Source organism: Colletotrichum truncatum, assembly GCF_014235925.2.
Source record: "Colletotrichum truncatum strain CMES1059 chromosome Unknown Contig_0009, whole genome shotgun sequence".
Classification (NCBI taxonomy): Eukaryota; Fungi; Ascomycota; class Sordariomycetes; order Glomerellales; family Glomerellaceae; genus Colletotrichum; species Colletotrichum truncatum.
This window is the reverse complement of record NW_027222406.1, coordinates 101,541-126,379: the sequence shown is the minus strand read 5'-3', so window position 1 is coordinate 126,379 and position 24,839 is coordinate 101,541. Positions and strand designations below refer to the sequence as shown.

The window sequence follows — 24,839 nt, the reverse complement described above, 5'->3', positions numbered from 1 at the left end:
GACCAGTTGTACCTAACTCCTAGTAGATACTTGAGTTCAATGGCACGCAGACCCCGGCTGCTACCTCGGCCGACACTAACGTTCTGAGTCTTTACCCATATAAAAAGGTCTCCATAAGCTGTTTCTGCTTGTACCTTTGGACCCATAGTGAAAGTAGCATTACTCCGCCGGATACTTCCCATCTTGGCATACGCCTGGTCCCACCTCAGGCGGGCACAGAGCAGTTCCTCCCCAAGCGGCCAGGGCAGGCGGCTCCCCGTCTCTGGTCTCTCTCTACCTGTGCACCTAGCCGGAGCACACACACACTCTCTCACACTCACACCCCTACCTCTCTCTCACTTGGCCTGGGCTGTCTCCTCTCTTTCCACTCGCCAGCCTCTTCAGGTCCTTTCTTTCCTTCCTCCTTGCCTAGCCCGAACTTTTTCTTTCCCTTCTCTCTTTTTCCCCATCTCCGCCGTGACAACCTCGACGCGCGAGCGCAGCATCGCCATCATCCTCAATCGACATCACGTCCTTCCATCTCATCGTCCACGAACCCCGACGGCATCGGTATCGGCTTCGCGCATCCACCTGCGTCTCCCTGACTGGACGGCTTTGCCGCCTTGTGCTGTCGCTGTTACTGCCAGCCAGAAAAACCCCAGACCTTGCCTTAGGTAACCCGCGCCTTTTCTTCTGCACCCGCTATACCGAAGGGGGTCCATTGCGGCGACGCCCAAATTTTCCGAGTCTTGCCCACCACACATTCCCATCATCGTCATCCGACCGATACTGCTTTATCGTCGGCCTTCGATCGGCAGCCACCCGCTTACGCCTCTATCATTCCCCTTATTTATTATCATCGCCGACCCTTGCCCGGCCGACGAGATATCTGTTGCCGTTGTTGACGACCATCCACAGCTCCAATTGCAGCCATGTCTATGTATCCGCATCGCGCCATGGGCGCGGTGCCCCCCAACAACTCGGCCCGACTCAATGAGTTGCTCGACCAGATCAGGTCCGAGTTCGACTCGCAGATGCGCACCACTGAGGGTTACGAACACCAAAGTAAGCCATTTGCGCTCGACACATGGTTATCTCCCAGACTAACAGCCTTCCTGTAGTTCAAGCTCAAGTTCAAGAGATGCAGCTCGTTAGGGAAAAGGTCTACGCGATGGAACAGGCGCAGATGAACCTGAAGCAGAAGTACGCGATATGATGCGCTCTCGCAAACTAAACACCTGAAAATGCTGACGCCGTTCCCGAACAGGTACGAGGAAGAAATTGCCATGCTCCGCCGTCAGCTCGAAGGAGCACGCGGAAACGCGCCCCCCAGCATTGGCGGCCCTCCTCCCCATGCCGGTCCGTCGCAACAGCCTCCTTCTATTGCTCCCGGCAACGGTCTCTTCAACGGCATCATGACCGGTGGTGGCCAGGGCCAACTGGCCCCTCCTCCCCCTCCTCCGCCTCAGGACCAGCAGATGGGCCCCCAGCACCAGATGGCTCAAGGCCCTCCGGGACTCCCTGTCCCACCACCTCCTCCCCCCCCACAGTCGCAGCAGCCTCCTTTCCAGCAATATCCTCAGGGCCCCGTATCTAACGGCCTTGCATCCCAACCTCCCCAGAGCACCGCATCGCCGGGTCCCGGCAGACGGGGAATTGGCAGACCGCCTGCCGCTGTTGGACCGGCTACTCCTCAAATCAACACACCGATCCCTTTCCCTGGCGCGACCCAGTCGCCCCAGGTCAGCCACCCGACGCCCGACCACGCCCGAATGGGAGGCCCTCATGCCCCTCCGGTGGGAAACGCTCTTGGAGACCTTGACCCTGATCGTCTTCCCCCTCATTCTAAGAAGTCGGGCCATGACTGGTTCGTCATCTTTAACCAGCACGTCCCCCGTATGCTGGATGTTGACCTGGTGCACACTCTTGCCCATGAGAGTGTGGTCTGCTGCGTGCGTTTTAGCCACGACGGCAAGTATGTGGCCACCGGTTGCAACCGGTCTGCTCAGATTTACGATGTTCAGTCTGGAGAGAAGCTTTGCGTCCTCCAGGATGACAGCGTCGACATTACCGGCGATCTCTATATCCGAAGCGTTTGTTTCAGTCCTGACGGCAAATACCTTGCCACTGGTGCTGAAGACAAGCTGATCAGAGTAAGTAAAAACACGAATGACAAATACCGTGAGCAATGATGCTGACAAGCTGCTTCTAGGTTTGGGACATCGCATCTCGACAAATCCGAAACACCTTTTCAGGCCACGAGCAAGACATTTACTCCCTGGACTTTGCTCGTGACGGTCGCACGATTGCCTCCGGCAGTGGAGACAGGACGGTTCGTCTCTGGGATATTGAGCAGGGTACCAACACCCTTACTCTTACTATCGAGGATGGCGTTACCACCGTCGCAATCTCCCCCGATACTAAGTACGTTGCCGCTGGCTCCCTCGACAAGAGCGTACGTGTTTGGGATATCCACCAGGGCTACCTGTTGGAACGCCTCGAGGGCCCTGATGGCCACAAGGACAGTGTCTACAGCGTTGCTTTCTCTCCCAACGGTAGAGACCTTGTCAGTGGCAGTCTGGATAAGACTATTAAGATGTGGGAGCTCAGCACTCCTCGCGGCTTGCCAAACCCTGGACCTAAGGGCGGCCGTTGCGTCAAGACGTTTGAGGGCCACAGAGTGAGTTTACCTGCAAAGGCGTTTTGTCGTGCATTTCACGTGCTAAATAGTTATAGGATTTTGTTCTTTCTGTTGCCCTCACTCCTGACGCGGCTTGGGTCATGTCTGGTTCCAAGGACCGTGGTGTCCAGTTCTGGGACCCTCGCACCGGAGCTACGCAACTCATGCTCCAGGGACACAAGAATTCGGTCATTTCGGTCGCGCCCAGCCCGACTGGAGGCTACTTTGCCACTGGTTCTGGAGACATGCGGGCCCGTATCTGGTCTTACCGTAGCGTCCAGTAAGGGATGAAGCTGTGGAAGTGGCCAGAGGAAGAGTGGTTCTATGCCTTGTGAGCGACAAATATGTATACCAGTAACCGGTGTCGAGCGGGGGTGATCTGTTAGTCAGTGGTTTAAGGCGGGAAATGTTGTCCCTGTCTCTGTCTTGGGATGTCCTCAGTCAATCAGACGGACAGGACGGTAGGGGCGCTTGGGCAGGGATATGTCGGAATCTCGTAGCAAATAGCCGTCGCTAATGAAAGATTTGAAGTTTTGCATATTGCTGTGGTATTGAGATCTACATGAGAGAGCTAAACAAGTCTGAAAATTCGTCGCCCTTCTTTGATGTCTTCTTTTTCGGTTTCCTCTCTGCTTTTTTATCTTTGGCGGGTTTGACAGGTCCTATGTCATCTAGTGCTGCAGTTACCTTCCGCTTCTTTGGCTTCGTGGCGTCCTTGAACTCTGATTCCGGAGCACAAAGCTCGGTCTTGATACCCAGGCGTAACTGGTCCCGAGAGATGACTACACCAAGTCCTCTCGGATCGGGCTCGTTGACGTCTTCTTTCTTAGACGCGGTCACCAAGGGAGCAGCTGACGGCATGACAGGCACTTCTCCGGGGCCCTTCTCAGACTGCTGAGGTGCCAAAGGCGCAATTGCAGTGTTTATGCTGGCTAAGACGCCCAAAAGGACCAAGCCCAGGGCGGCATGCTGGTTATCAGCAGTCAGTTGCGTGAAGGCTCTTGTTTCATTAGCATACATGGGGCGCAAGCCAAGAAAGGGAACATGACTTACAAAAATGACGATGGGATAGTTACGTTTAGGAGTACTTGAACCCTGGCGGTGATGTCGTCATCTAGAGCATTTTGTGCCTTGGAAGCCTTTTGCTGTTTTGGCTTTTTGAAGTGCCGGGCTTGGGTGTTGCGGAGGCGGAGGACGAGGGCGTCTTCGAGCCTCCTGACCGAGCGGCGAAGGAGGTCGAACTGCGTCCACCAGCGGGCGACGCGGTGCTGGTTCTTGTTGCGATGATTGAAGCTGTCAAGGATATGGAGGACGGGGATAAGGGATTTGGAAATTTCCTCATCTAGAAAGCGATGGTCGGATGAAGAGTCGATGTCTGGTACGCCTGGCTTCATGTCACTCCTTGGCAGTGGGCGTCTTGTTGACAAGATTTTTTTGGTCGCTTCTTCTCACGTATCTTTTGCGACGATTGGAATGGACGGAATAAGCCGATGTGCAAGAAACGTTTACAGTGCCAGCGCTAGAACGCGGACAGGGGTCAGGAAAGCATAGGAATAGTAATGGGCCAAATGATGGTTGGATCGGATCGGTGCAGATTTAGTTTGCTAAGGGACGTCCGGTGGTGTGTTGCTGGTAGGCAAGAGGTGGAGTTCATCTGTTTCTTATTTTACTGTTTCTCATTTCCGGAATGAGAAGGAAACCAGCATGGTCCATGGAGACTTGCTGTTTCCGCCACCAGGTCAAGCTTTGAGTCAGCATGCTACAATGGAGAGAGGTCGAGGTTGTCAAATAAAAACTGAAGCACAAAACAAGAAAGAAAGAAGAAAAACGGCGGTTTTGGAGACAACTGATGAGACAAAGAAAACAAGGGACCGTGCGACGGGCCGCCTGTAGTTGAAGTGGGAACAGACTCGGAAGACTAAATTCACATCACGGGGATTGTCTTGTGTGACATTTTAGGACTTCAACTATAGCTTCAAGCTGCCATGAGGTAGAGGAACCTTTCGCGTACCCAGCTACACATGCGGCGAACATGTGAGCACGAGGCTCGAGCATCGCAGGTTATGAAAAAATAAGCTTCGCTGACAGTCGCTCCGGGAATGCGGCGGTTCGTCCATTGCAGATTGCAGGATAATCCCTCAAGTCTTAGCCGATTCGGGGGGGGAAACTCGACGGTCCTCGACCTATGGTCAAGGCCAGAGAAACCTTAAGTCGCGATGGCATCATTGCATGAGCGTAAGCGCTCTCATCAACTTTAGATGGCATGTCGGGTGGAAAGGGCTCATGAAGGTATGCAAGTAGCGGTGAGTAACGGGGTACTGGGGATGTTGTCCTTGCCTTTACCCGAGGTACTAACGGTTTACTGGTGTCTGGGGGACAGTGAGGTAATAAGGCATCAGGGGAGCCAGTGCCGACACTGGGGGAAGGGAATGACAAGAACAGTGCCAGATGATGTCGAGAAACGCTTGGGTACCGTGCGGATTACGTGGGGGCAAAAGTGGGATGACGGAGGAGGTAGACAAGCAGACAACTTGGAAATGGCAGGCGTACCTCTCTCATCAAGCCCAAAGGCCCTGTTGGAGGAACAAGGCAAGGAAGGCAACGGTGGTGCGGTAGGCATGCAGCCGAGTGGAGCTGGGGTGAGTTCTGGCCGCTGCAACGCCCTGCACCTCGTAGTACTGAACAGTCGGCATTGCCCAACCACAAGCGCGGATGCGATAAGACAGCCGAGTCTTGACGATGCAGCCAGCGTCATGAAAACCAGATTCAGAAACCAGCTGACTTACTATCGCTGCTCCTCTCCACCAGCAGCCGGCTGCCCTTGTTTATCAGCGCCTCTCGCATTGGGGTAATGGGTCCGAATTCCGTACATAGCGATGCAGGTCAATCTAAGAACATCTCTCGTGCGTGATAGACATGGGCGACTATTAGCTTAGGTTATTTGTTTTCTCTAGTCATTCCATCATCAAAGCCCCCAATATCTCCTCCTCCTCCTCCTCCTCCTCCATGGAGTAACCACCTGCACCCTGATCTACCAGAGTACCCGAATTCTTTTTCATCTCTGGCTTCGTGCCGTTCGACTCTTTTTTCCTCCTGTAGGGCAGAAGTATCTTCAGCTGCCAGATTGGCTGGGGTGCCTTCTTCCCACCTTTGGGGATCCTTGGCTTCCGTGCATCTTCAAGTTTTCTCTTGTTTCTCCCGACTTCTTTTCGACTCCCCTCCTCTCTTCTTCTTTTCTTCCTTCTTCCTCGCCCACCACAAACCGTTTAAATTGACAAGACTCCGCTGGGTGCAAGCCCTGCGTCTTCTCTGCTCACCACGCGACGTAACTTCAACCGTTATCTCTGTCGTCCGCCCTCCAATCCACTCGTCGTGGAGCAGCCAGTTGGAACATTACCCTGTTACCTGCGACAACCTGGCTCCGGAGCGCCCACTACGCTATACACTAGCACCGTCTCAATCTCCCGCGACTTTTCTCCACTTGGACTATCAAGGGGGGTTAAAGGCAGATTTGCGAGCTATCGATACACGGCTTTACCTATTGTGTAGCAAGGTAGTGCCTAGTGCCTAGTGCTGTCTGTATACACGTCCGAACGCTCGCGTCTAGAAAAAGCGATTTGCGACCGCGGAAGATTGTCAATTCTTGTCCTCGCGCCTTTCTCGTCTTCACAAACCCTTGCGTTCAGGCCAGTCTTCCCAGAGTCCAATTCCGCGTTGCGCCTTATTCCACTCTGCCTAACGGGTTCCATCCATGGCCTCAAGAAACCCTTCAACCTGGGACGAATACGAACGGGGCGCCTCCCCCCAGCGCTCTGTGAGTATCGATTCCAATGCTGTCACTGAGGACCAGTCCCTTCTCGGTGACGACGAAGAGAATGCGTACGGCAGCAGTCACCACGGCCTCCGCCGTCGAAGGTAAGTTTGATAAACCTTTGTTTTCTCTTTACGCCGGTTGTTATTATCGTTGACCTCATGCGACTCCCCGCTAACCCCGCCAAGGTCGTCAGTAACGCGACATCTCGCCGCCATCACCGACATTGGCGGTGTCAACAGCATTCGCTCCTTTACTCGCAGTTGGGCTCGTGCCGCAGGCTTCGCTGAAGTCATCCCCCAGCGCCCATCTTTTGTTTTCGCACCCGATCAGGCCCCGATTGCCTCCTCATCGGCCGAAGCGCTCGATTACTCTCGCAGCTACGTCGAACCCGAATCTCAACCAAGAACCTCCCTGCTAAGGCAACATCTTGAGGCAACACCCGAAAATGTGGCAAGCTCCTCGCAACAAAATGGTTCCTCTGCGTCTGAGGCCCTCGGAGACTCTGCCCATACCGACTTTCGCGAGAGAGAACGGAAATATGTCGAGGCAGAAATGTCTGGAGCTAACTACGGCTCCAGCTTCGGGAGTGGTCGCCGGCCATCACAGTCCATTTTCGCCGTTGCGCCTCACTTGGCAACCCCGCCCCTTTTTGGCAGTTACGGTTCGTACCGGACCTATGGGACCATATCCGACGTAGACGCCCCGTCTATGGCCCAGGCCGGTGAGCTTTGGCGACAGCAGCAACAGGCAGGTGTCAACGTGCCGGATGGGGAGCATCCCCAAATCCTAGTGAAGGAGGTTGAACAGGACGGCAAGATTGTTCTCACTGTGGAGGGCCAGTCGACATTGCCTCAAACTATCTTCAATTCGATCAAGTATGCAACCTCAGCTCCAACGAATGTTAGCGATAAGTAGTACTAACCTTCAATGCAGCGTTCTGATCGGCGTCGGCCTTCTGAGTTTGCCCATGGGCATCAAGTATGCAGGTTGGATTTGCGGCATGATCATCCTGGCCGGTTCTGCGGCCGTGACTGCTTACACAGCAAGGCTTTTGGCAAAATGCATGGACTTAGACGCTAGCTTGATCACGTTCTCCGATTTGGCCTACATTTCATATGGTCGTAATGCGCGTATTGCAACCAGTATTCTGTTCACCATGGAGTTGCTGGCTGCTTGCGTTGCACTTATCGTCCTCTTTGCCGACTCCCTGGTCCTACTCTTTCCAGGGTTCCTGAGCATCAACATGTGGAAAATCATTTGCTCTCTGGTTTTAGTTCCCCTCAACTTCCTTCCGCTGCGGCTGTTGAGTTTCACCAGCGTGATTGGCATCGTGTGCTGTTTCAGCAGTAAGTTACAGCAATCTCTAATCTCCATTGTGATCCAATCACTGATCTGGCATAGTTGTCTTGATTCTGGTGATTGATGGTCTCATCAAGCCGACCACACCTGGTTCGCTTATTGAGCCTGCTACAACATATCTTTTCCCAGCAAACTGGGGCACATTGCCACTGAGCTTTGGCTTGCTCATGAGTCCCTGGGGTGGTCACAGTGTCTTTCCTAATGTAAGTACATACCAACGACCGGTTGACTGCGGTCCTTTAACACTCTGGAACAGATCTACAGAGATATGCGCCATCCCCACAAGTATCCCAGAGCTGTCAAGACAGTCTTTTCGTCTGTAGTGAGTTGCCTACAACAGATCTGGTCCCCCGCCATGCTGAAACTAATTTTCAACAGTATCTGTTGGACGCATTCACGGCTGTCGTTGGTCTTCTGATGTACGGCGATGATGTGATGGATGAAATCACGGCCAACATCCTCCGGACAAGCGGCTACCCTCGCGCGCTTAATTTCTTGCTCTGTATATTCATTGCCATCATCCCCTTGACCAAGATTCCACTCAACGCCAGGCCTATCATCTCCACCCTGGAGGTGTTGACGGGCATCCATCAGCATGCCGTCGCCGACAACCAAGCTATGATTGGCCGTTCTGCCACGTTTCGTGGCGTGATGAAGGTCGCCATTCGAGTGATCACCATTTTCGTGTTCCTTGTCATATCCATTGTATTCCCGGCTTTCGATAGCATTATGGCGTTCATGGGTAGCGCCTTGTGTTTTACCATTTGTGTGCTGTAAGTAAAACCCTCTTTGCCCGTGGTTCGAGACTCGGTTCTAACTTGGTCCAGTTTGCCGCTTGCATTTTACGTCAAGTTGTTTGATAAGGAGATCACCGCTAGGGAGAGATTGCTGTGCTACACGCTCATGTTTATCTCAACCGTCTTGTCAGTAACAGGCACCGTCTGGGCTTTCCTTCCCAAGAGCCTTTTTGGCGCAGAGTAACCTGGTGGTGGGTTTATTCTGTTTGACGACTTATGCATTTCTGGAGTCCTGGCTACCGATCGGTCATTGCATGGCGCTGGTGGCAACTGTTTCTAGTTACCTGCATGAAGAGTTTCTGTTCTTTCGCAATTTGGTCTGTTATATGTAACTGTCGCGTTGCCGGTGTGTAGTTGGGAGCCATCTACATGGCGAAGCATGTAGATGCTAGGAACTTGTGGAAATAAAGAACAAACGTTGCAACATTGGTCTCTGTTGACATTAAACTTGCCATTGTTCGCTACCGTTGCCTCATCTACTCTCTGGATTCATTTCTGCGAATGCTTCGGGAGATGGAATCTGGTTTTAAGAAAAGGAAAAAAGAAAAAATAGGGAAAAAGCAGGTATGTAACGCTCGGCAAACCCGTGTTGTAAGAATTGTCCTTCTACTGCAAGGCAGGAGGACGGTTGAACTCAGTTGGACGCGGGCTTGAGGACAGCTTCATAACCGAACCTGTAGCCTTGCTGCCATCGTCGTGCAGCCCGCTGTGTTAACCATGTCTAGAGGTAACGTGATTATCTTGCTGGTGGGGAAGAGTAAGCTACCACGGCTGACTCGTTCGAGGCCTCCAGGATTTGCAACTGCTCGACAACCTGCCTGTCCGGCCCTGTTGAACCGACCGACTGACCGACCCCAATTACTTCGGTCGCATGGGAACTTTCGGGGCACACGGCACGAGGCATCAGAGACATGGGACAGCAGCAGAGTATTGGCTACATATATTGCACCTTGGCAAACGCCGCCTTCGCAAACCACTCCGTTCAAAGACGAGGTGTTACTTGTTGCTACTACTACTATTAGGTACAGCGATTGACCTATGGGCCTACTTAACCTGAATGGCGTCGTCAACTTGAAAAACCTTCGAGGTATGGGAGGATCGTGTCGGCTGTGGCAAACATTTACAACAACTTACCCACCAGATCTAGACTTGTCTCGGCCGCTTTTGGACGGGCGGCGCCGAAATTGCCTGTGTCCGAATCGACCCCGGGTTTTCGAATCCAAGCATGACTTAACATACTGACGTTGTTCAAGAGAACGTTGATCCACGCGAAGAAATCCTGATGACGCCATCTCTTGAGACTGGGAACTGGCAAATGCTGAAGGATGTCAGGGCCAAGTCGCAGAGCTGTAAATTGACATACTAGACGTAGGGCTGGTCTTGGTGAAACGGTAAACTCGGTTCACGCTCCATAATGTCCATTAGTCTCGGAAGTGGATTCGGGCTGCGACTTTCAAGCGGGGACGGCATCAGATGACGTAGCACCCTTGAGAGAATGGCCAGGGGAAGGACATAAAGGGTGGACATGCGGGTTGGTTAGTATGTCACAGCTGGAATACAGTCACTGGGTTATGAGAGAAACTATCTTGAGTGGGTAACTTCTGGTATTGTTCATTAATCTGGAGATATCTAATACACAGAAAGCGAGTTGAGTCTAGTGATCCAACCAGGCACCAAAATTTGCCGTCCATGACCACTGAGCCGAGCATGATAGCGTTACGGTCAATGGGCTGACGAACCTGGCAAAGTCCTGCAGGAGTAAACTCAACCACAAGAGGTGGCCCGACTAGGAATGTGCTTCCTGCCAGCCACCAACCCACTCGACGTCTGCGAGATCAGTGCGCTTCTCCCGGCGCCAATAATTCCAATCTCTGCCCTTATTCCAGGGGCATTCCTTAATCTTTTCCTTCGGCGATTTGTGATGGATGTTGTGGTTCGCATATTGGTCCCAAACTCCCGCTGCGTATGAATTGAATCCTAGTCCGAGCGCACGTTGTTGTCGGGCGAAATCACCCGACTTTTGCGTGTAAGACGAGCCGGTGTACGCCCGGCGGCGTTCACCAAGTGCGCTCCACTTGTCAACCTGATCCCTCTTAGGGGGCGACTGCCGAGTAGAGAGCATTAGCTTCGACTTGGGCGGGGACGAGTCCTGGAAGAAGAACCCATCCGCCGCCAGATCACTGTCGATGTCGTTGTGAATTTTGTGAGTGTCGTTGTGGTAGGTGCGCTGTGGGGTAGTTGCAATTGGCGTCGCGTCAACAGTGTCGCAATCGTCAGTCTTGCTGTCATGGCTCCACGTCCTGGAGTTCAGCTCCTTGAGAGACTGCATCTGCCTGGTGCGCTCAGCCTCAGCCTCTTCCTCCTCCTCATCCTCGTCCCACATGTCACTCCAACTCTTGGAGACGACATCCTTGCGACCAAATACCAAGGACATAGAAGACAGATTGCTTCGAGGTTTGGCCATGTTGATCGGAAGGGAGCCGGCCATTGGAGAAACCTTGGGAATGGGCCGGGGCGCCGCCTTAATGGGGCGACCAATGTGTAGCGACTTCATCGAGGCACCAAGGCTGGAGTTAAGCATCGAGGAGACCGAAGGAGTCTGAACAGAGCTAAACCAGTCCGAGGTTTCCCCAGACTTGGAAAAGAGATCCTCAGTGTAGCTCTCGTCGTCAGGGATGGCGCTGAGCTGGCGGATGGGATGAGGTGGGCTGGCGTGGAGGGCCTTGGCCCAGGGGAAAGCACCTTGTTCCACTTGCGGGCTCTGGATGGAAGGAGTCCGTAGAGGCTCGCGGTTGGCGCTGGCCATAACGTAACGCTCAGCGGAGCAGAAATCGTCAACATCCTCCTCGGATGTTGTGAAGCTGACGACACGCTGAAGAGCAGCACGAGCGCCAACAAGAGATCTCTTCTTGGGGTCCAAGTTCATGCACTGAACAATCACCTCATAGGTGTCCTGCGACATGGACGGGAAGACGTCGAAGAGAGACTGCTTGTCCCGGGAGAAGTCCAAGAAAAGCGGGTCTGCCTCGGTCGGGGTGGTAAAGGGGTTACGCGAAAAGAGGATGTTGAGAAGGCAGATGCCAATGGCCCAGATGTCAGCCTGAGCAGGAGAATAACCAGCACCAGCAGAGTCGAATTGCTCAGGAGCCATGTAGCGATCGCTGCCAACCGTTGTCTCCAGCGTCCAGTTTTCGGTAGTAGCGAGACCAAAGTCTCCCAGCTTCATAGCTCCGGATTTGGTGAGGAAGATGTTCTCCGGCTTGATGTCACGGTGGTACACACCCTTGTTGTGGATGTAGGCGACCGCGTCAACAAGCTGCAGCATGAACTGTCGAACGTGTTCGGTCTCGAGAGGCCCATGACCGTTCCGAATGGCTTCGTACAAGTCACCCTGAGGGCAGAATTCGAGGACAATGTAGAGGTGAGCCTCTGTCTCGAAAGAGCGAAGCAGGTTGACAATGTTTGGGTGCGCCCCAAGGCGGCCGTGAAGTGTAAGCTCTTCGGACTTCTCGTCGACAGCGAAGTCGAGACCAGCGTCGTCGGAAGCTGCCTTCTTGGTCAAGCACTTGATGGCAACGGTCTCGTTGGTGTGCAAGTCCTTGGCCATGAAGACCATGCCGAAGGACCCGTGGTTGAGGGGAGAGATGGTCTTGTACCGACCATCGAGCAACACACCATTCTGGAAGTTATCTCTCAAGCATGCCATGTCGAAAACGGGGGGAAAAAGAGGTTTGATGGAGCAAGGGTATCCGAAAGAAGAAATGAAGTGACGAAGAAATGATGATACAGCCGTTAATCAAGCTTTTGCCCGCTTTTCAGTGGTTCGTTGAAGAGGAAGGCGGATACAAAGATGTCCAAGTATCGAGGAAGGAGGCGTAGGAGATGGTGTAGTTTGTTTTTGGTTGGCGTTGGTCGATGAAGAGGTAGAAGAGGTGTTGCCAAAGAATATACAAGTTTGAAAGACAAATCTAGCAGGAAATAACGCGATATCTAACTCCTATTCGTTCACGTATCAGAGGCTCATTGATGGGTATTTTTTTGTGGCTGTTGTCGAACAAATGAAAGCGAAGGTCTGTTGTTTGGTTGTTGATGTTGTTGGGTCGTTAAGCGGTAGGGACGTCGAGAGGTCCGAAAAGACAAAGGCAGTTTCGTTATGAGGACATTGAAATGGAATAAGTATTGCGATGAAAGGAGAGAATGGTGTCCAGAGATGGAAGAAACGGTTGGCGAAGTCGGCGCTGAAAGGCTTGATTCGCGAGGAAGAATCGAAGATGTCGAGTCCTGATCAAGAGAAGTCGAGTGAGGAGCGAGTTAGCACCAGACGGCAGGTTATGCGTATCAGGTTGCTGTCTCTGATTGGCACGGAGGCCGAGATGGATGGTTGTAGATGGCCGAGAGTAGCTTCGTCGAAGTGTGATTGCAACGGCTTGCAAGCAAGCTAACTACCGGTATCGGCAACAAGGTTGGCTACAGCAGCATTCGAGCGTTTTGAGGAGCGGACTTGAGAACGAATCGGATGAAGAAATCGTTCGAGTCGGAATGGAAAGTTGAGGGGACCTGAGCTCCTTTTAATTGGGAGGTGGGATGAGTCGTTGCTTAAGGAGCACGCGAGAACTGAGGAATGGCAAAGGCGGGGGGGAAGTGAGTCAATGGACACGGATGTGAGTGGGTGTGCGCGATGACAGCAATGCCAGTAGTGGAGTAGGTCGACGTCGAAGTCCTAGGGGCCTCTCTTTCTCTTCTCTCAGTCGATGATTGACGGATTGATATAAGAGTCAAGTCTTCGGCGGAGGTCGTAGATTGCGTGATTGCTTGCAATAATGACTCGCGGTTGGCTATCTCGATGGATTGCGAGTGCTTTGATTGTGAACGGCGGGCGGTGAGGTTGGTCGGAGAGGGGGGAGGAAAGGCGAGAGAGGAGGTTGAAGCGGATGAGGAGGGTGGCGGTGGAAAAGGTGGCAAGCAAGGAGAGCAAGAGAGGCCGTTGACGACGATGAAGGATACGGGAAGGTAGAGGAGGGAAGATGAGTGAAGGGAAGGATGAAGATGGTAGAAGGGGGAGTATTAGAGTAAAGTAGGTAAGTGCAGGATGTAGGCAGGCAGTAGTCAGAGTACACGAGTACACAGGCAAGTTGGACGAAGGAAAAGGGTGGTGGGCAGGCGGTGCAGGGAAGACAAGGCGAGAAAGAGGGTGCGAGAGCGTGAGTGTGTGAGCAACAGAACAAGTGAGAGAAGAAGATGGAGGTGGATGGACGAGGATGGATTGGCGTGGATTCGATAGGAAGGATGGGATGGCATTAGGTTGGGGAAGAGAGGCAGAGAGCGAGAGAGCGAGAGAGCAAGCGCAAAGACCGGGGGAGCAAGGCGAGATTGGGAGGGAGTGAATGAGTAACTCAGGTCAGAAGGTCAGGTACAGTACGAGTGGAGGAGGTACATTGCGTACACCACCATGGACCATACTATGGCCCGGTACCTCTGAATGACGGGACGGCGGAGGACGGCGGTATGGCAGGGAAGGGGGCCGAGAGAGGCGGTGGGCGAGGGCGGTACGTACCAAAGATGCCGCCAGCTGGGAAGCATGGGCATGGAGCATGGCGCACTACGTGGAATGATGGGGGAGGGGACCGGGATGGCAGAATGGTAGGATGGCGCTGCGGGTGGGACGACACAGAAGCAGCCCTGCAGCCACTCCCTGGTCAACCACGATGGTTATCTGTCGTTGCTTTGCTGTACTTCTGCAGGAGAGACTGGTTTGACTGGGTTTTGCTTATGGCTGGGCTGGTAACAAACACGACGCGATGCTACGCCAGACCGGCAGACCGACAAACCAGCCCTCGAGAATGCATATTTTGTCTTCCTTGCAACAGTACAGAGGGGGCAGGAAATGAGAGAGTGTGAGCGTGAGCAAGAGCGTGAGTGTGAGAAACTTGGTACAGGCGGCACACACTGTGTTGAAAGCACCAAACACTGTCGAGCTTAACGAAGGCTGGCCACTCACATCAGCCCGAAGGCCCCACCTCCTGTCTCTGAGTGGCCTGTTTCGTTTCTTGCGACGCTCCGCTACGTTCCGTTTAAGGGGGCCACCCAGCTGGGAACCTGGAGGGCGTGCACCGTCATGCTGTGATGCTACGGCGGTGACATAAAGTCGTAACGGAATAACGTACCGTTTACAGCACTTGCTGTCGTCGCACCGACACTGACGGGGGCCAAGGGTGCCAAGGCACACACTGTAGACGTACCCATGGAGGCTCGCATAGGAACGAGGATAAGATTGATAACCTGGCAGTCCAGGTGACATAATTCGTAGTGGATACCTCGCCCAACGTGTGTCTGTATTGTCTCCATTCCAATAAGTAGGTAGACGAGAGAGAGAAAAAAAAAAAAAACATGCCGCCAGTCCGTCCGCCTGCCCCGTCATAATCTCGGGCCCCACACGGAGTACGTTCAGGTGCCTTGCTGAGGACACGAAAGCTGGGAATCTCTCGTAGGAGAATAACAGTCATACAGTCATGCTCTGAGTGAGGCAGTGGCCCAACTGCTGCATACCAGGGGTCCGATACCTACGTAGCATATTACTCCGTAGTGGGCACCGGGGAAATGTCCATGCCCGCTTCAGCTATCGCGGACGAAGCCTTGACTGTTACTCATCGTTGGACCCCGAATGACCGAATGACTGAGTTGGCGGAGTTGATTGATCAGTCGGCACGGATTTCAGCAGAGCACGACATCACCCGCCTAGTGGCTTCTTCCATCGGCTTCGACGGCAGACCAAAGCGTGATCGACTAGAAACACGCAATCTCCAAGCGGATGATAACACTGTGTTGTCCTCTGCCTACACCGTCGAGAATGTGTCGCAGTTGATGTGAATCGCACGGATGTAGAGATTGACGGTGTGCAGCCCCACGAAGCCTGTAAACAACCTAATGACAACACCGACATCAACATTACTACATACTAGTACAGCAAGGACAACATAAACAACAACAATAACAAGAAATGGATGTGGTGGGAGGAAAGGGGTGTACCATCAACTTAATCAACCCAGGCCAATCAAAAGCGTTCAACACTATAGCTATGACGGATGCGGGTACCGAAGATGGTATGCGTGGTACACAGTCGAAATGTGTACTGGCAGTGCATATCGGAGAGATCTAAAGTATCTCCAAAGCACAGGAGATGGCCGAGGGCGTATTGCGGCAGAGCTCACAATCATAGTATTACCATGGCAGTACTAGTAGACTCACGGGATATTTGCAGTGCTGGGGACACCCTGCAGGCTGCATGAATGAGCGAATGGCTGGCAGGCTGTTCGACCAGGATTGACATTGACATGAGCTGGGTGGCTCGAGGCCGTTCGTTGACTGGCTGCAAGGGACCACCTGGGGTTGAACACATTGCAACTCTTTTGTCTCTGGCTTCCGTCTGCACGGAGGGTGGTGAGGCTGGCTAGGCACTGACTGATACGGATACTGTATCCAGCACTGCAAGGGCGAGACAAGAAACAAATACTACGTAGTACATTGCAAGCCCATGGTGTGAGCCAAGCCCCTCATTAGCCCCCAGCGAAAGAGGTCCAGAATTTGAGTCTCTTTGCCTTTCAATCACGACCAAGAGGCGCCGGCGCTGGGAAACGCGCCTGGCGCTCACTGTCGCCATATCGTGGAGCAACAGTACCTTTACAAACACCTAATTAGTTGGCTATAAACAATGGCAGTGGCCTGGTTGGCGCAGCTGCTATGCACTGCCGGCTGCGCACTACGTACCTGACAGCCACCGATCTTTTTCCAAAAAGGCAAAGCAGAAGGGCCCCGTTCAGCTGCGTGGTTAGTCGCCACACCGCCTGGTACGTGATCGGCAGGTACACCGCGGCAAGGCGAAGGCTGTATAATCGACCTAGGTGCCATGTACCGCAATCTGCTCCTGCTGCCACCCATCAGTGTGCAGTCGTGTGCTAGCTTGCCAGCTTCTGCGCCCACCCGCCGACGCCGATTCGAATGATCGCTTGATACGGGCGGGAAGCGCGCAACCGTCCAAGAAACCTGATCGACAGGCCCAGCCAGGGCCTCTCAAGACGCCTAGCACCAGTGCACAGTATCAATGAAAGGCCAATAGTTCATGGGTATGAGCGAGAGAATCACGCACGCCAGGTACAGGCACGACTAGCATCAGTGGTGGTAGTGAGTAGCAGCAACAGAAGCAGCATCGTCAACGCCTTGTTATCGTGCCCACGGCGTGTTTAGATTGTTGTGGAGACACTACGATGGGCCTCAAAAAGGGGTCCTTCTCAATTCGTTCATATCCTCTGACTCTTTTGGTATCCATCAGCTCAAATGACCTCCAGTACACGGATACTCCGCAGGAAAGCAAGCTATCGGATCTCGGATACCACCTCACCATACTTACATAAGATAGTTGGCAATTAGGGCCAATAGTCTCCCCCCCCGAAGGCCCTGAACTAAAGGGGACCGGACGAGTAATACAGGTGCCATTTACGGCCTAGTTACCAAAGATAGAGTGGCAAGTGGTCCAAGATCCAGAATTCGCGAAGCATTTCCTGGATTATGTCTGAAGAACATCGTCATTTGGGCCCATGTGTCATGGAATTCCCCTCAACCTGACCTTGGACGGCCTCTGGGGGTCCCTGGAGGCGTTCTGGTGTTGCATAAGAATAGCTCCTTACCTTTTCAAGCCGCAGCTAAATTCGACTGGCGGGGACGTGGATAAAACGATAAGGGACTCTCTCGTGTGTCAGGGGTAGGACAGAATGCTGCCTCCAATCGACAGGCATGGCAAGTGGTTTTCTTTTCCCACAATTGCCATCTGAGTTGTTGGGTCCTTCGAGTTCGAGACTTTCTGGCCACGGCCCGTGGGGTACCGGAATCTTGGAACCTTGCCTTGGCTCGTAACCGTTCTCCCCTAACGTCTTGCTCCCCATCCCCCTCCTCCCGTTTACGGTTAACCCCCAGCCCTACAGTCCTGCTACGTAACGGCGCACGGTAGTGATCCTTTCATCACGTACTAGGCACTGTAGGCCGCGGTGCTATCTACCTCACACAATCTCTCGACTGGATTCCTTGGGTTTCTGTTTCACTTGCTAACCTGACCGTTCCCTCATTGGCTAACGTCACTGCACTCCTTTTGACCTGCAGATGAGCAGAAGTGTAACCTGTCTGTCCCGTCCGTACGACAGCCCTCCCCTCCCGACATCGCTTCGCCGTCCCTTTCGTACCCAGTAGTAGTAGTGGTATCCTTACCGTCAATCCCAACTTTCTCCCAGGAAGCGAAGGGACCAGAGCGACCCAGCACCTCCACACCCCCCCAGATATTCCAGAGATGCGCGATGCACCCAAGCGCCATCCATCTGTGAATCCTTCTCCATGGACTTTCCCAAATAAGGAGGGAGCTGTCGTGGGCCCTTTTCCTAAATCGTATCTCACTTTGCATGCAGCTTTCTCTGTTATCTCGAAACACGATAAGATGCCGTGACCGCGATAGAGACACCGATAGAGACACCGATAGAGACGCGAATGGCACGAATACACACGTGATTGTGAAGACACGTATTGCCTAGTTGTCTCTTACTGGCCGTAGAGGGAGGGGGAAACACATCACCAGCTATACCATGCCTCATTCCGCTGCAATCGCTACCTGAAGTGACGCCAGACTCGACTCCTCTTTTGGCTTCCCGATCTGCGCCGTGGGCGGTGCCTTTCTTGCTTAGAACAGGTGGTGAGTACCTAAAAACTATCCAGCTCATCCCTGAGTAGTATCGAATCGATGTCGCAATGTGTAGTCCTGCAGTCTGGCCCCCCCCTTTCTGTCTCTGTCTCTGACCCAGGGCTTCAACGTCAAACCTTCGTCCGATGATTGAATGCTGATCTGACCCCTCCACAGGTCACCCATCCGACTTCCTTTCCACCAAAAGCTGCTCCGTAGCGCCCGTAACGCTGACCTGGCTGTACATGGCCGCCTCTGAGAGTGTTTCAGATATTGTGCTCTTCGTCATCCCCACAAACCCAAATGAGCCTGCAGGCCAAAAAGGTTCGCTGATGCGATTATCACGCTGGAGGGCGGATGGCCTCTGGGCGACTTCGTTATTATGTCCCGAATTGCCGAGTTGTCAGTCTCGTCTCATCCGTTGCTTTTCTCACAAATCAATACAGCCACCTTCGGCAGTAAACAGTGCAAAGGAAACCCTCCCGAAGGCGGGGAAATAAAATGAGCAAAGGCGTCATGCGACAAGTTGGCTGTCTTGCCGTGCTCATCATTCTGCCCCATCCCCATTTATCTCCTCCCTTTTTCTTGTCCTCCTCGGGACTGCCGTCCCCAACCAGTTGGTCGTGTGACCGGCAATGGCGGGCGGGAAAGGAAATCCCCAGACGCTGGGGGAGGGGGTCCGTCCCTTCCCAACGTACGGATACCTCACGTCGCGGGAGCCAACCGCACAGCGCCCGGGCTTGTACCGAGTATCTCCGTACACTGACTAAGAAACAAACAAACAACAGCTGATGCCTCTCCATCATTCTGGTTCCATCATGTCTCATCGCGGCTGCCCTCCCCGCTCACATTTGAGGGTCACTCCAAACGGCCTGCAGGGGTTTTGCATTTGGAGGGCCGCGTACGACGGTTCTTTTTCCGTTAAGAGACTTGGGGGAAGCCTCTCCAAGAGTAAACAAACTACATTGGACTGGGGTTTGTCTACTGCAACCAGATTACGACGGGCTAAAGACGATGGTTGGCCAAGTCCCTACACACTGCTCACGGCGAGCTTCGTAACATTGGCGTCGCGTGTCCTGAAGCGTAGACTACAGTAAGCTGAGGAAGGTTTGGCTCTAAGAGCAGCTACAACTTGTGGTGGCTTGCCGCCGGTTATGCTGGGTAATGAACGGGCTCCCTAGAAAATCGAATGACAAGCTTCCATGCTCCAGTTCTCCGGTCTCTGAACCGAGTCGACTGCGGGAAGGAGCTACCCACACCCCATGAATATCTGCAGCAATCTGCATGCTTTTGATACCTTCCGCTCTGAAGCTTTATCGGGCCACTGGTGGAAGTGTGGAAACACATGGACGGCGAATCCCTCTACAGGTACGAATCGTTTATCGGTATCAAAGCCGGGCCCGCAATGCTGCATGTACCTCAACGTGTTGTCTCTGTGTGTCGCTGACTGCTTGTGTGCCGTGGCCTGTTGAGCCTGTGCGCCGTCCTTCTTCAAGTCCCCGAGGTCCGTGGGTAACTGACTGCCTGACCGATGTCTTCGACTAGATCGGATAGCACGTCCCCTGCAGCTGGCCAGCCAAGGGTCGCGGGTGTTGGACTTGTTCAATTGGGTAAACAGCACTGCCTCGAGGGAGACAGGCATTCGTAATGTCCCTTGGAGAGACAAAGTAACTCAACTCGATGTGCTGGATTCGTTCGTCATGCGGGACTGCCTTCTGAAGCGGCAGGTCCACGGGGATTTCCAATTTACCCATCTGTCATCCAACAATGTACCGTGGAATAGCGCAGCCGTAGGCGTCCCCTATCGCATCGCCGTTCGCCCAGTGCATCTCGTTGAGACACGTTGTTGGCCAAGTGGAGCTCCTGCGATCAAGGCAAGACAAACGATGATGGGTCTGGCATAGTGTGTATCCCTAGTGGCATCTCTCATCTGATTAGCCATCATGCCCAAGTCAGAGTCGAGAGGTTCTGGTAACAAATGAGAAACAAAGGGTTTCGCGAGCTCGTGGCTAATGCTCATGCGTCAAACTTGAACTCTGTTTCTCATTCCGGGCTGTCTATTCTACACCGGAGCTTTCTCGCCACGCAGTCTCCCCTTATCTGAGGCGTGACGCTTCACCGCGCCACGGGCGAGAAGAGATAGATGCAGGGCCGTAGTACCTACTGGCTTGCTCAAGACAGAATGGCAGCCATAGGGTTGGCTGGTGCATGAACTCCACAGTCACCTCCCAGCTAGCCCAGCCCAATATGCATGCCGGGGACGGTGGGATCGGAATCGGCACCTGCTCCTAGCAATTGGCTCACAGCTGCCGTCCAACGTACGGCGGACTGTCGGCGGTGGAGCCTCGCGCAGTCTCCGCAGACTTGCGCAGTACGGTGGGGTTCAACAGCCACCTCAATGCCTTACCTAAAGTCTTCATTCACAGGACTGGACTGCAGCACGTTCAGGACCCTTTTGGCGTGCTGATGTGGCCTTTCCCGCCCCCTTCGACGCTGACCACTGGTAAGTGTGGCCAGGCACTGATGCCGCCTGGATGGACAACAGATAACTCCATAATTGCCTAACGGGGAGGTCGGGCGGGATCCAGTTAGGCACCCGTGCGCACCGCTTCATCGTCCGTTGACGCCGTACGATGGCCGAACGACCTTGTCTTTGTATACTTCCTTTGAGTCACCGTCGGCCGTCATTCCTCCATCACCAGGGCGCCGCCGGACTCGTGACGGCTCCCCGCCCCCGGCTCCTTTTCCGGCTGCCGTACCGAATCCGTTCGATTCGTGCCTGATTCGCTTCTCACCCAATACTGTCTACGCCGTTTTACCGATGCTGCGCGCCTTGGCGTTCTCGCTGTTTGCCGTCGCCAGCTCACCGCTGCTTGCTCCGGCCAAGTTGCGCTTGAAGATGTTACTGCTGTTGGGTCTCTCGGAAAAGTTTGTGTGCCCCTTCGCTATCTCATTCGCCATCCCCACTCACACACTCTTCCACAGTCGCGCACACACACCTGCACCCAAATGCAGCCTTTTCCTGTTCCGGGCCTTCTTGAATTCCGGTTTGGCTTGACCGCCTTATCCCAATCTCCAACCGTCCAACTTGATGCATGAACCCTGTGCCACATTGACCAAATCAGCTGCAAGAGGCACCGACTCACAAAATTGTCGCTGAAGGATTTCACGTCGCTTTTCGTGTTCCGCTGAAGGTTCGCGCGTCACGCCCAGAAAGTCTTCACCGTTCCACCACCGCTGCCTACGCATCAAAGAACATTGGATCTTGACAGTTTACAATGGCCCCGAACCTCGGCAAGGTCAAGGTCGTATTGCTTGACATCGGTGAGCCTCCACCTCACCGCAATTCCTGTAGCTCGGAGCAGGCTGGATTCAGTTTCTTCAGAACATGCACTGATTCAAACCCCTCGCTATTACAGAAGGCACTGTATGCCCCATCTCCTTTGTCAAGGATGTTTTGGTACGTTTGTCTCGCCCGCCCGCCGTCGTCCCCAGACCCCGTCGCGTACTGTGTAGTCACCGTGGTGTTGCCGCTCGCGCTCATGGTTCGGAGATGATTTATATATACCGGCAGCGCCGCTACCGTGCGCATAGTTCTACAGAGGCACAGTCCGCTGCCTCCCCTTACTGACACTCTTACCCGTCCTGTAGTTCCCGTATGCTATCAATGCCCTGCCGGCGACACTAGACAAGCAGTGGGATAACCCTGACTTTGCTACCTACCGAAATGCTTTTCCAGCAGATTGCGTATCTGACCGTTCCGTCTTCGAGGCTCACTTTCGTGACCTCGTTAGCCGCGACGTCAAAGTTTCCTACCTCAAAGCTCTCCAAGGCTATCTTTGGAAAGAAGGCTACAGGTCGGGCGAAATCAAGGCACCGCTCTTCGAGGATGTTGCCGGAAGTCTTTCAACTTGGAAGGAAGCCGGGTTGCGCCTCGTCATCTATTCGTCTGGCTCCGTGCCGGCACAGAAACTTTTCTTTGCTCATACGGACGCTCAGCCATCGGACCTGACTCCTCTTATCTCTGGCTGGTTTGACACTACTAACGCCGGCCTTAAAACGGAGTCCAGCAGCTACATCACTATCTTGTCCAACTTCCAGGACACCAAGGCTGATGAGTGGCTTTTCCTCAGCGACAACCCTTTTGAGGTCACCGCTGCCATTGCTGCCGGGATGCAGAGCATTCCCGTCGTCCGCCCAGGCAACGCACCTCTGCCGGTTGACCTGAACCCAGCCTTGCACCCGATCAAGGATTTCAACGAACTGGAGAGTCTCGGATCAAAACAGTGACGAGCAAATCACCACATGGTGCTCATACGGACGTTCCTGTAGACACAGTAGCTCTCTACCGGAAGGGCCGGTATGGAATGCCTCGAATACAGTCTGCATCCGGTCAATGTTGCGTTCAGATTTCCCGTCTTCGTCGATTCTGCGATCTGCATTTCTAACTCCTTCCTTCTGCCCCACCTCACGCACGTGGGGGCAATTCTGGACTATCCTTCACTCGTTTTTCAGTACTGGTAATATGGAATCGTAAATGCAGCCGTAACCGCGCCACTTAGACCCCAGCTGAGACATGTCGATCCATCTTTACCTTGAAGTAAGGTAAAGTAAACGCTAGCACAGTGGTTTGCTTCGAGATTATGATGGGCAGCCACGAGGCAGGATGAGCTATGTATCTATTTGAATGTCCTGCTTGTCCATTCCCCAGCAGGTGATAATTTTTGGTTATTCTACCACAAAGTTATTTTGCAGCGGTTAGACTTGCAAACCAGTAGTTATTCGACGCAAAATGACAGCTGACAAGCTTGTAACTGTGAGTTGGCGGTCACATTATCGGTGCAATTTGAAGTCAGACGGGAGTGCGCGAGAAGCCGAATTGCCGAGCTCCAACGGCAAGGGGAAGTCCTCAAACGGTTATTGGAGGGCAACGCCATCTCCCAGAACAGGTCCAAGTTAGCCCACTGGAGAGCGTGGTGCTTCCATGTATACCTGCCCAAACATGATAACGCAGATGATCGCCTGTCGATCTCTACCTGGCACCCTATCAAACGCCCTACCAATGCTTCCACTACCTCAAACCAAAGCGTGTGCTTGCCAGATACCGCACAGAAAGGATAGTCAGAAGTAAAAGTAAAGCCCGCATCTACTCTGTGCGAGAGAAACGACGCGTGAATGAAGGTAAGGAATTCGACAGCCTATTTGAATCGGGTGAGAGGCCGCATCATCTGCCCTGCCAACTAAATATGACGGCAAGTATAAGCTACTGCAGCAGATGATTTCATGGTGCCTTCAGTGTAATGGTGAAGTTATTTCGATCTATGCCTGAATTGACCTCCCTCTTGGTAAAGGGCGGCATGGGTTGGTGTGGAGAGCTTGCTTTTTTCCAGAAAGAGTAGGCTAGCTTATTCGTGACTTTGCCTTCGAGTTGGACATATCCCAACAATGTCATCAACTCAACCAGTCGATCTTGAGAGAAGTAACGCGAATTGGAAATACAACTTCTTGGGAGAACAAGAAATAGTGAAGGGAAGATATTGCTCGTACCCTGCGAGAAGTTGTCATCAGGCTGTCGAAGAAATGAGAGCGTCCGGAGAAGCATCTGCCCGCGCAGAGAGTGGTCAGGAACGTAATTCAACACCAGACTAAGCGAGATGATGTCGAACCGGTGGGTGTCGTCCTTGGGGAGTGGCCGCTCCATGAAATCCTGCTGGAGAATGCCCGATTGTTGACTGTTGAGGTCGATGCGTTCCATCTCAAAATAGCCACTCTTGGAGCAGGCATTGTCGGTGCTGAGTGCGCCAACTTCAAGCATGCGTAACCGGCGATATTCGCCATCATCGCCGTCATCTTTGGCTTTGGTTCGGGTGCTGTCTGGCTGGAACTTTCTTGATCTTAACCAGTCCAAGAGCACCTTGGAGCTGTCTCCGCCGCGGTCTAACCTCTGACCCTGAAGGCTGGCTCGCTGATACTCCTCAATTCCACCAAGAGCAGAGATTTTTGCTGTCAAGGCTGCTGCTTCCTTCTCGTCGTTTCTGGCCAAAGCCTGCTGCCGCTTCTTTTGTAGCATGTGATGCGTGTTTATAAGTGCCCTGGTTTCTTTTCGAGATATCGACTTTGCTTTCTTCAATGTGGGAGGTCGACCACTTGATAAGAGTCTGGGTGTTGTTTTATTTCTCCCCATGATGGACGGACGCTAAATCTCAAAGTGAAGCAATACAATTGGGAAAATTTTGCAAAATTGGTGTTTGAAGCCTCAGCAAATTTCTGGCATATGGTTGACCTTGATCACTTCTTTTTAGTCACATCGAGTGCGGTGAGGAAAGTCAAGGCCATGGTCTAGTTTGATATTCATGGATGGATGTTGTGCTTGAAGCAACTGTCACGGAATATGTATTACATAAGCACATATGGCACTCAAGGGTCCATGTTTGCAGTTCGGGACATCAATATTCCGCGCAAAACCCAAACTGGTAAGCTCATGCACGGACC

At 53.1% G+C, this 24,839-nt stretch overlaps 7 protein-coding genes across 7 annotated transcripts; 4 read left to right on the top strand and 3 right to left on the bottom strand.

The window, feature by feature from the left end:
- Nucleotides 1-911: 911 nt before the first annotated feature.
- On the top strand, nt 912-2,943 carry CTRU02_212575 (transcriptional repressor tup1; the record flags this gene model as incomplete). The annotated part of the gene is made up of 5 exons (XM_036723595.2): nt 912-1,044; nt 1,101-1,182; nt 1,247-2,132; nt 2,192-2,659; nt 2,716-2,943. The coding sequence occupies 5 exons, from the start codon at nt 912-914 to the stop codon at nt 2,941-2,943; spliced, it is 1,797 nt and encodes a 598-aa protein (XP_036584871.2).
- Nucleotides 2,944-3,217: 274 nt separating this feature from the next.
- Nucleotides 3,218-4,053, bottom strand: CTRU02_212574 (uncharacterized protein; the record flags this gene model as incomplete). The annotated part of the gene is made up of 2 exons (XM_036723596.1): nt 3,218-3,659; nt 3,713-4,053. The coding sequence occupies 2 exons, from the start codon at nt 4,051-4,053 to the stop codon at nt 3,218-3,220; spliced, it is 783 nt and encodes a 260-aa protein (XP_036584872.1).
- A 2,357-nt stretch (nt 4,054-6,410) lies between these two features.
- Nucleotides 6,411-8,813, top strand: CTRU02_212573 (Vacuolar amino acid transporter 1; the record flags this gene model as incomplete). The annotated part of the gene is made up of 7 exons (XM_070205873.1): nt 6,411-6,574; nt 6,659-7,348; nt 7,407-7,819; nt 7,875-8,035; nt 8,089-8,154; nt 8,211-8,605; nt 8,660-8,813. The coding sequence occupies 7 exons, from the start codon at nt 6,411-6,413 to the stop codon at nt 8,811-8,813; spliced, it is 2,043 nt and encodes a 680-aa protein (XP_070060266.1).
- Nucleotides 8,814-10,415: 1,602 nt separating this feature from the next.
- Nucleotides 10,416-12,335, bottom strand: CTRU02_212572 (serine threonine protein; the record flags this gene model as incomplete). The annotated part of the gene is made up of 1 exon (XM_036723598.1): nt 10,416-12,335. The coding sequence occupies one exon, from the start codon at nt 12,333-12,335 to the stop codon at nt 10,416-10,418; it is 1,920 nt and encodes a 639-aa protein (XP_036584874.1).
- Nucleotides 12,336-15,226: 2,891 nt separating this feature from the next.
- Nucleotides 15,227-15,496, top strand: CTRU02_212571 (uncharacterized protein; the record flags this gene model as incomplete). The annotated part of the gene is made up of 1 exon (XM_070205872.1): nt 15,227-15,496. One exon carries the CDS (start codon nt 15,227-15,229, stop codon nt 15,494-15,496), a length of 270 nt encoding a protein of 89 aa, XP_070060265.1.
- A 6,129-nt stretch (nt 15,497-21,625) lies between these two features.
- CTRU02_212569 (enolase-phosphatase e1) lies at nt 21,626-22,637 on the top strand (the record flags this gene model as incomplete). Its single annotated transcript, XM_036723599.1, has 3 exons — nt 21,626-21,671; nt 21,767-21,807; nt 21,999-22,637. 3 exons carry the CDS (start codon nt 21,626-21,628, stop codon nt 22,635-22,637), a joined length of 726 nt encoding a protein of 241 aa, XP_036584875.1.
- Nucleotides 22,638-23,628: 991 nt separating this feature from the next.
- Nucleotides 23,629-24,531, bottom strand: CTRU02_212570 (nucleolus protein; the record flags this gene model as incomplete). Its single annotated transcript, XM_036723600.1, has 1 exon — nt 23,629-24,531. One exon carries the CDS (start codon nt 24,529-24,531, stop codon nt 23,629-23,631), a length of 903 nt encoding a protein of 300 aa, XP_036584876.1.
- Between the last annotated feature and the right edge of the window lie 308 nt (nt 24,532-24,839).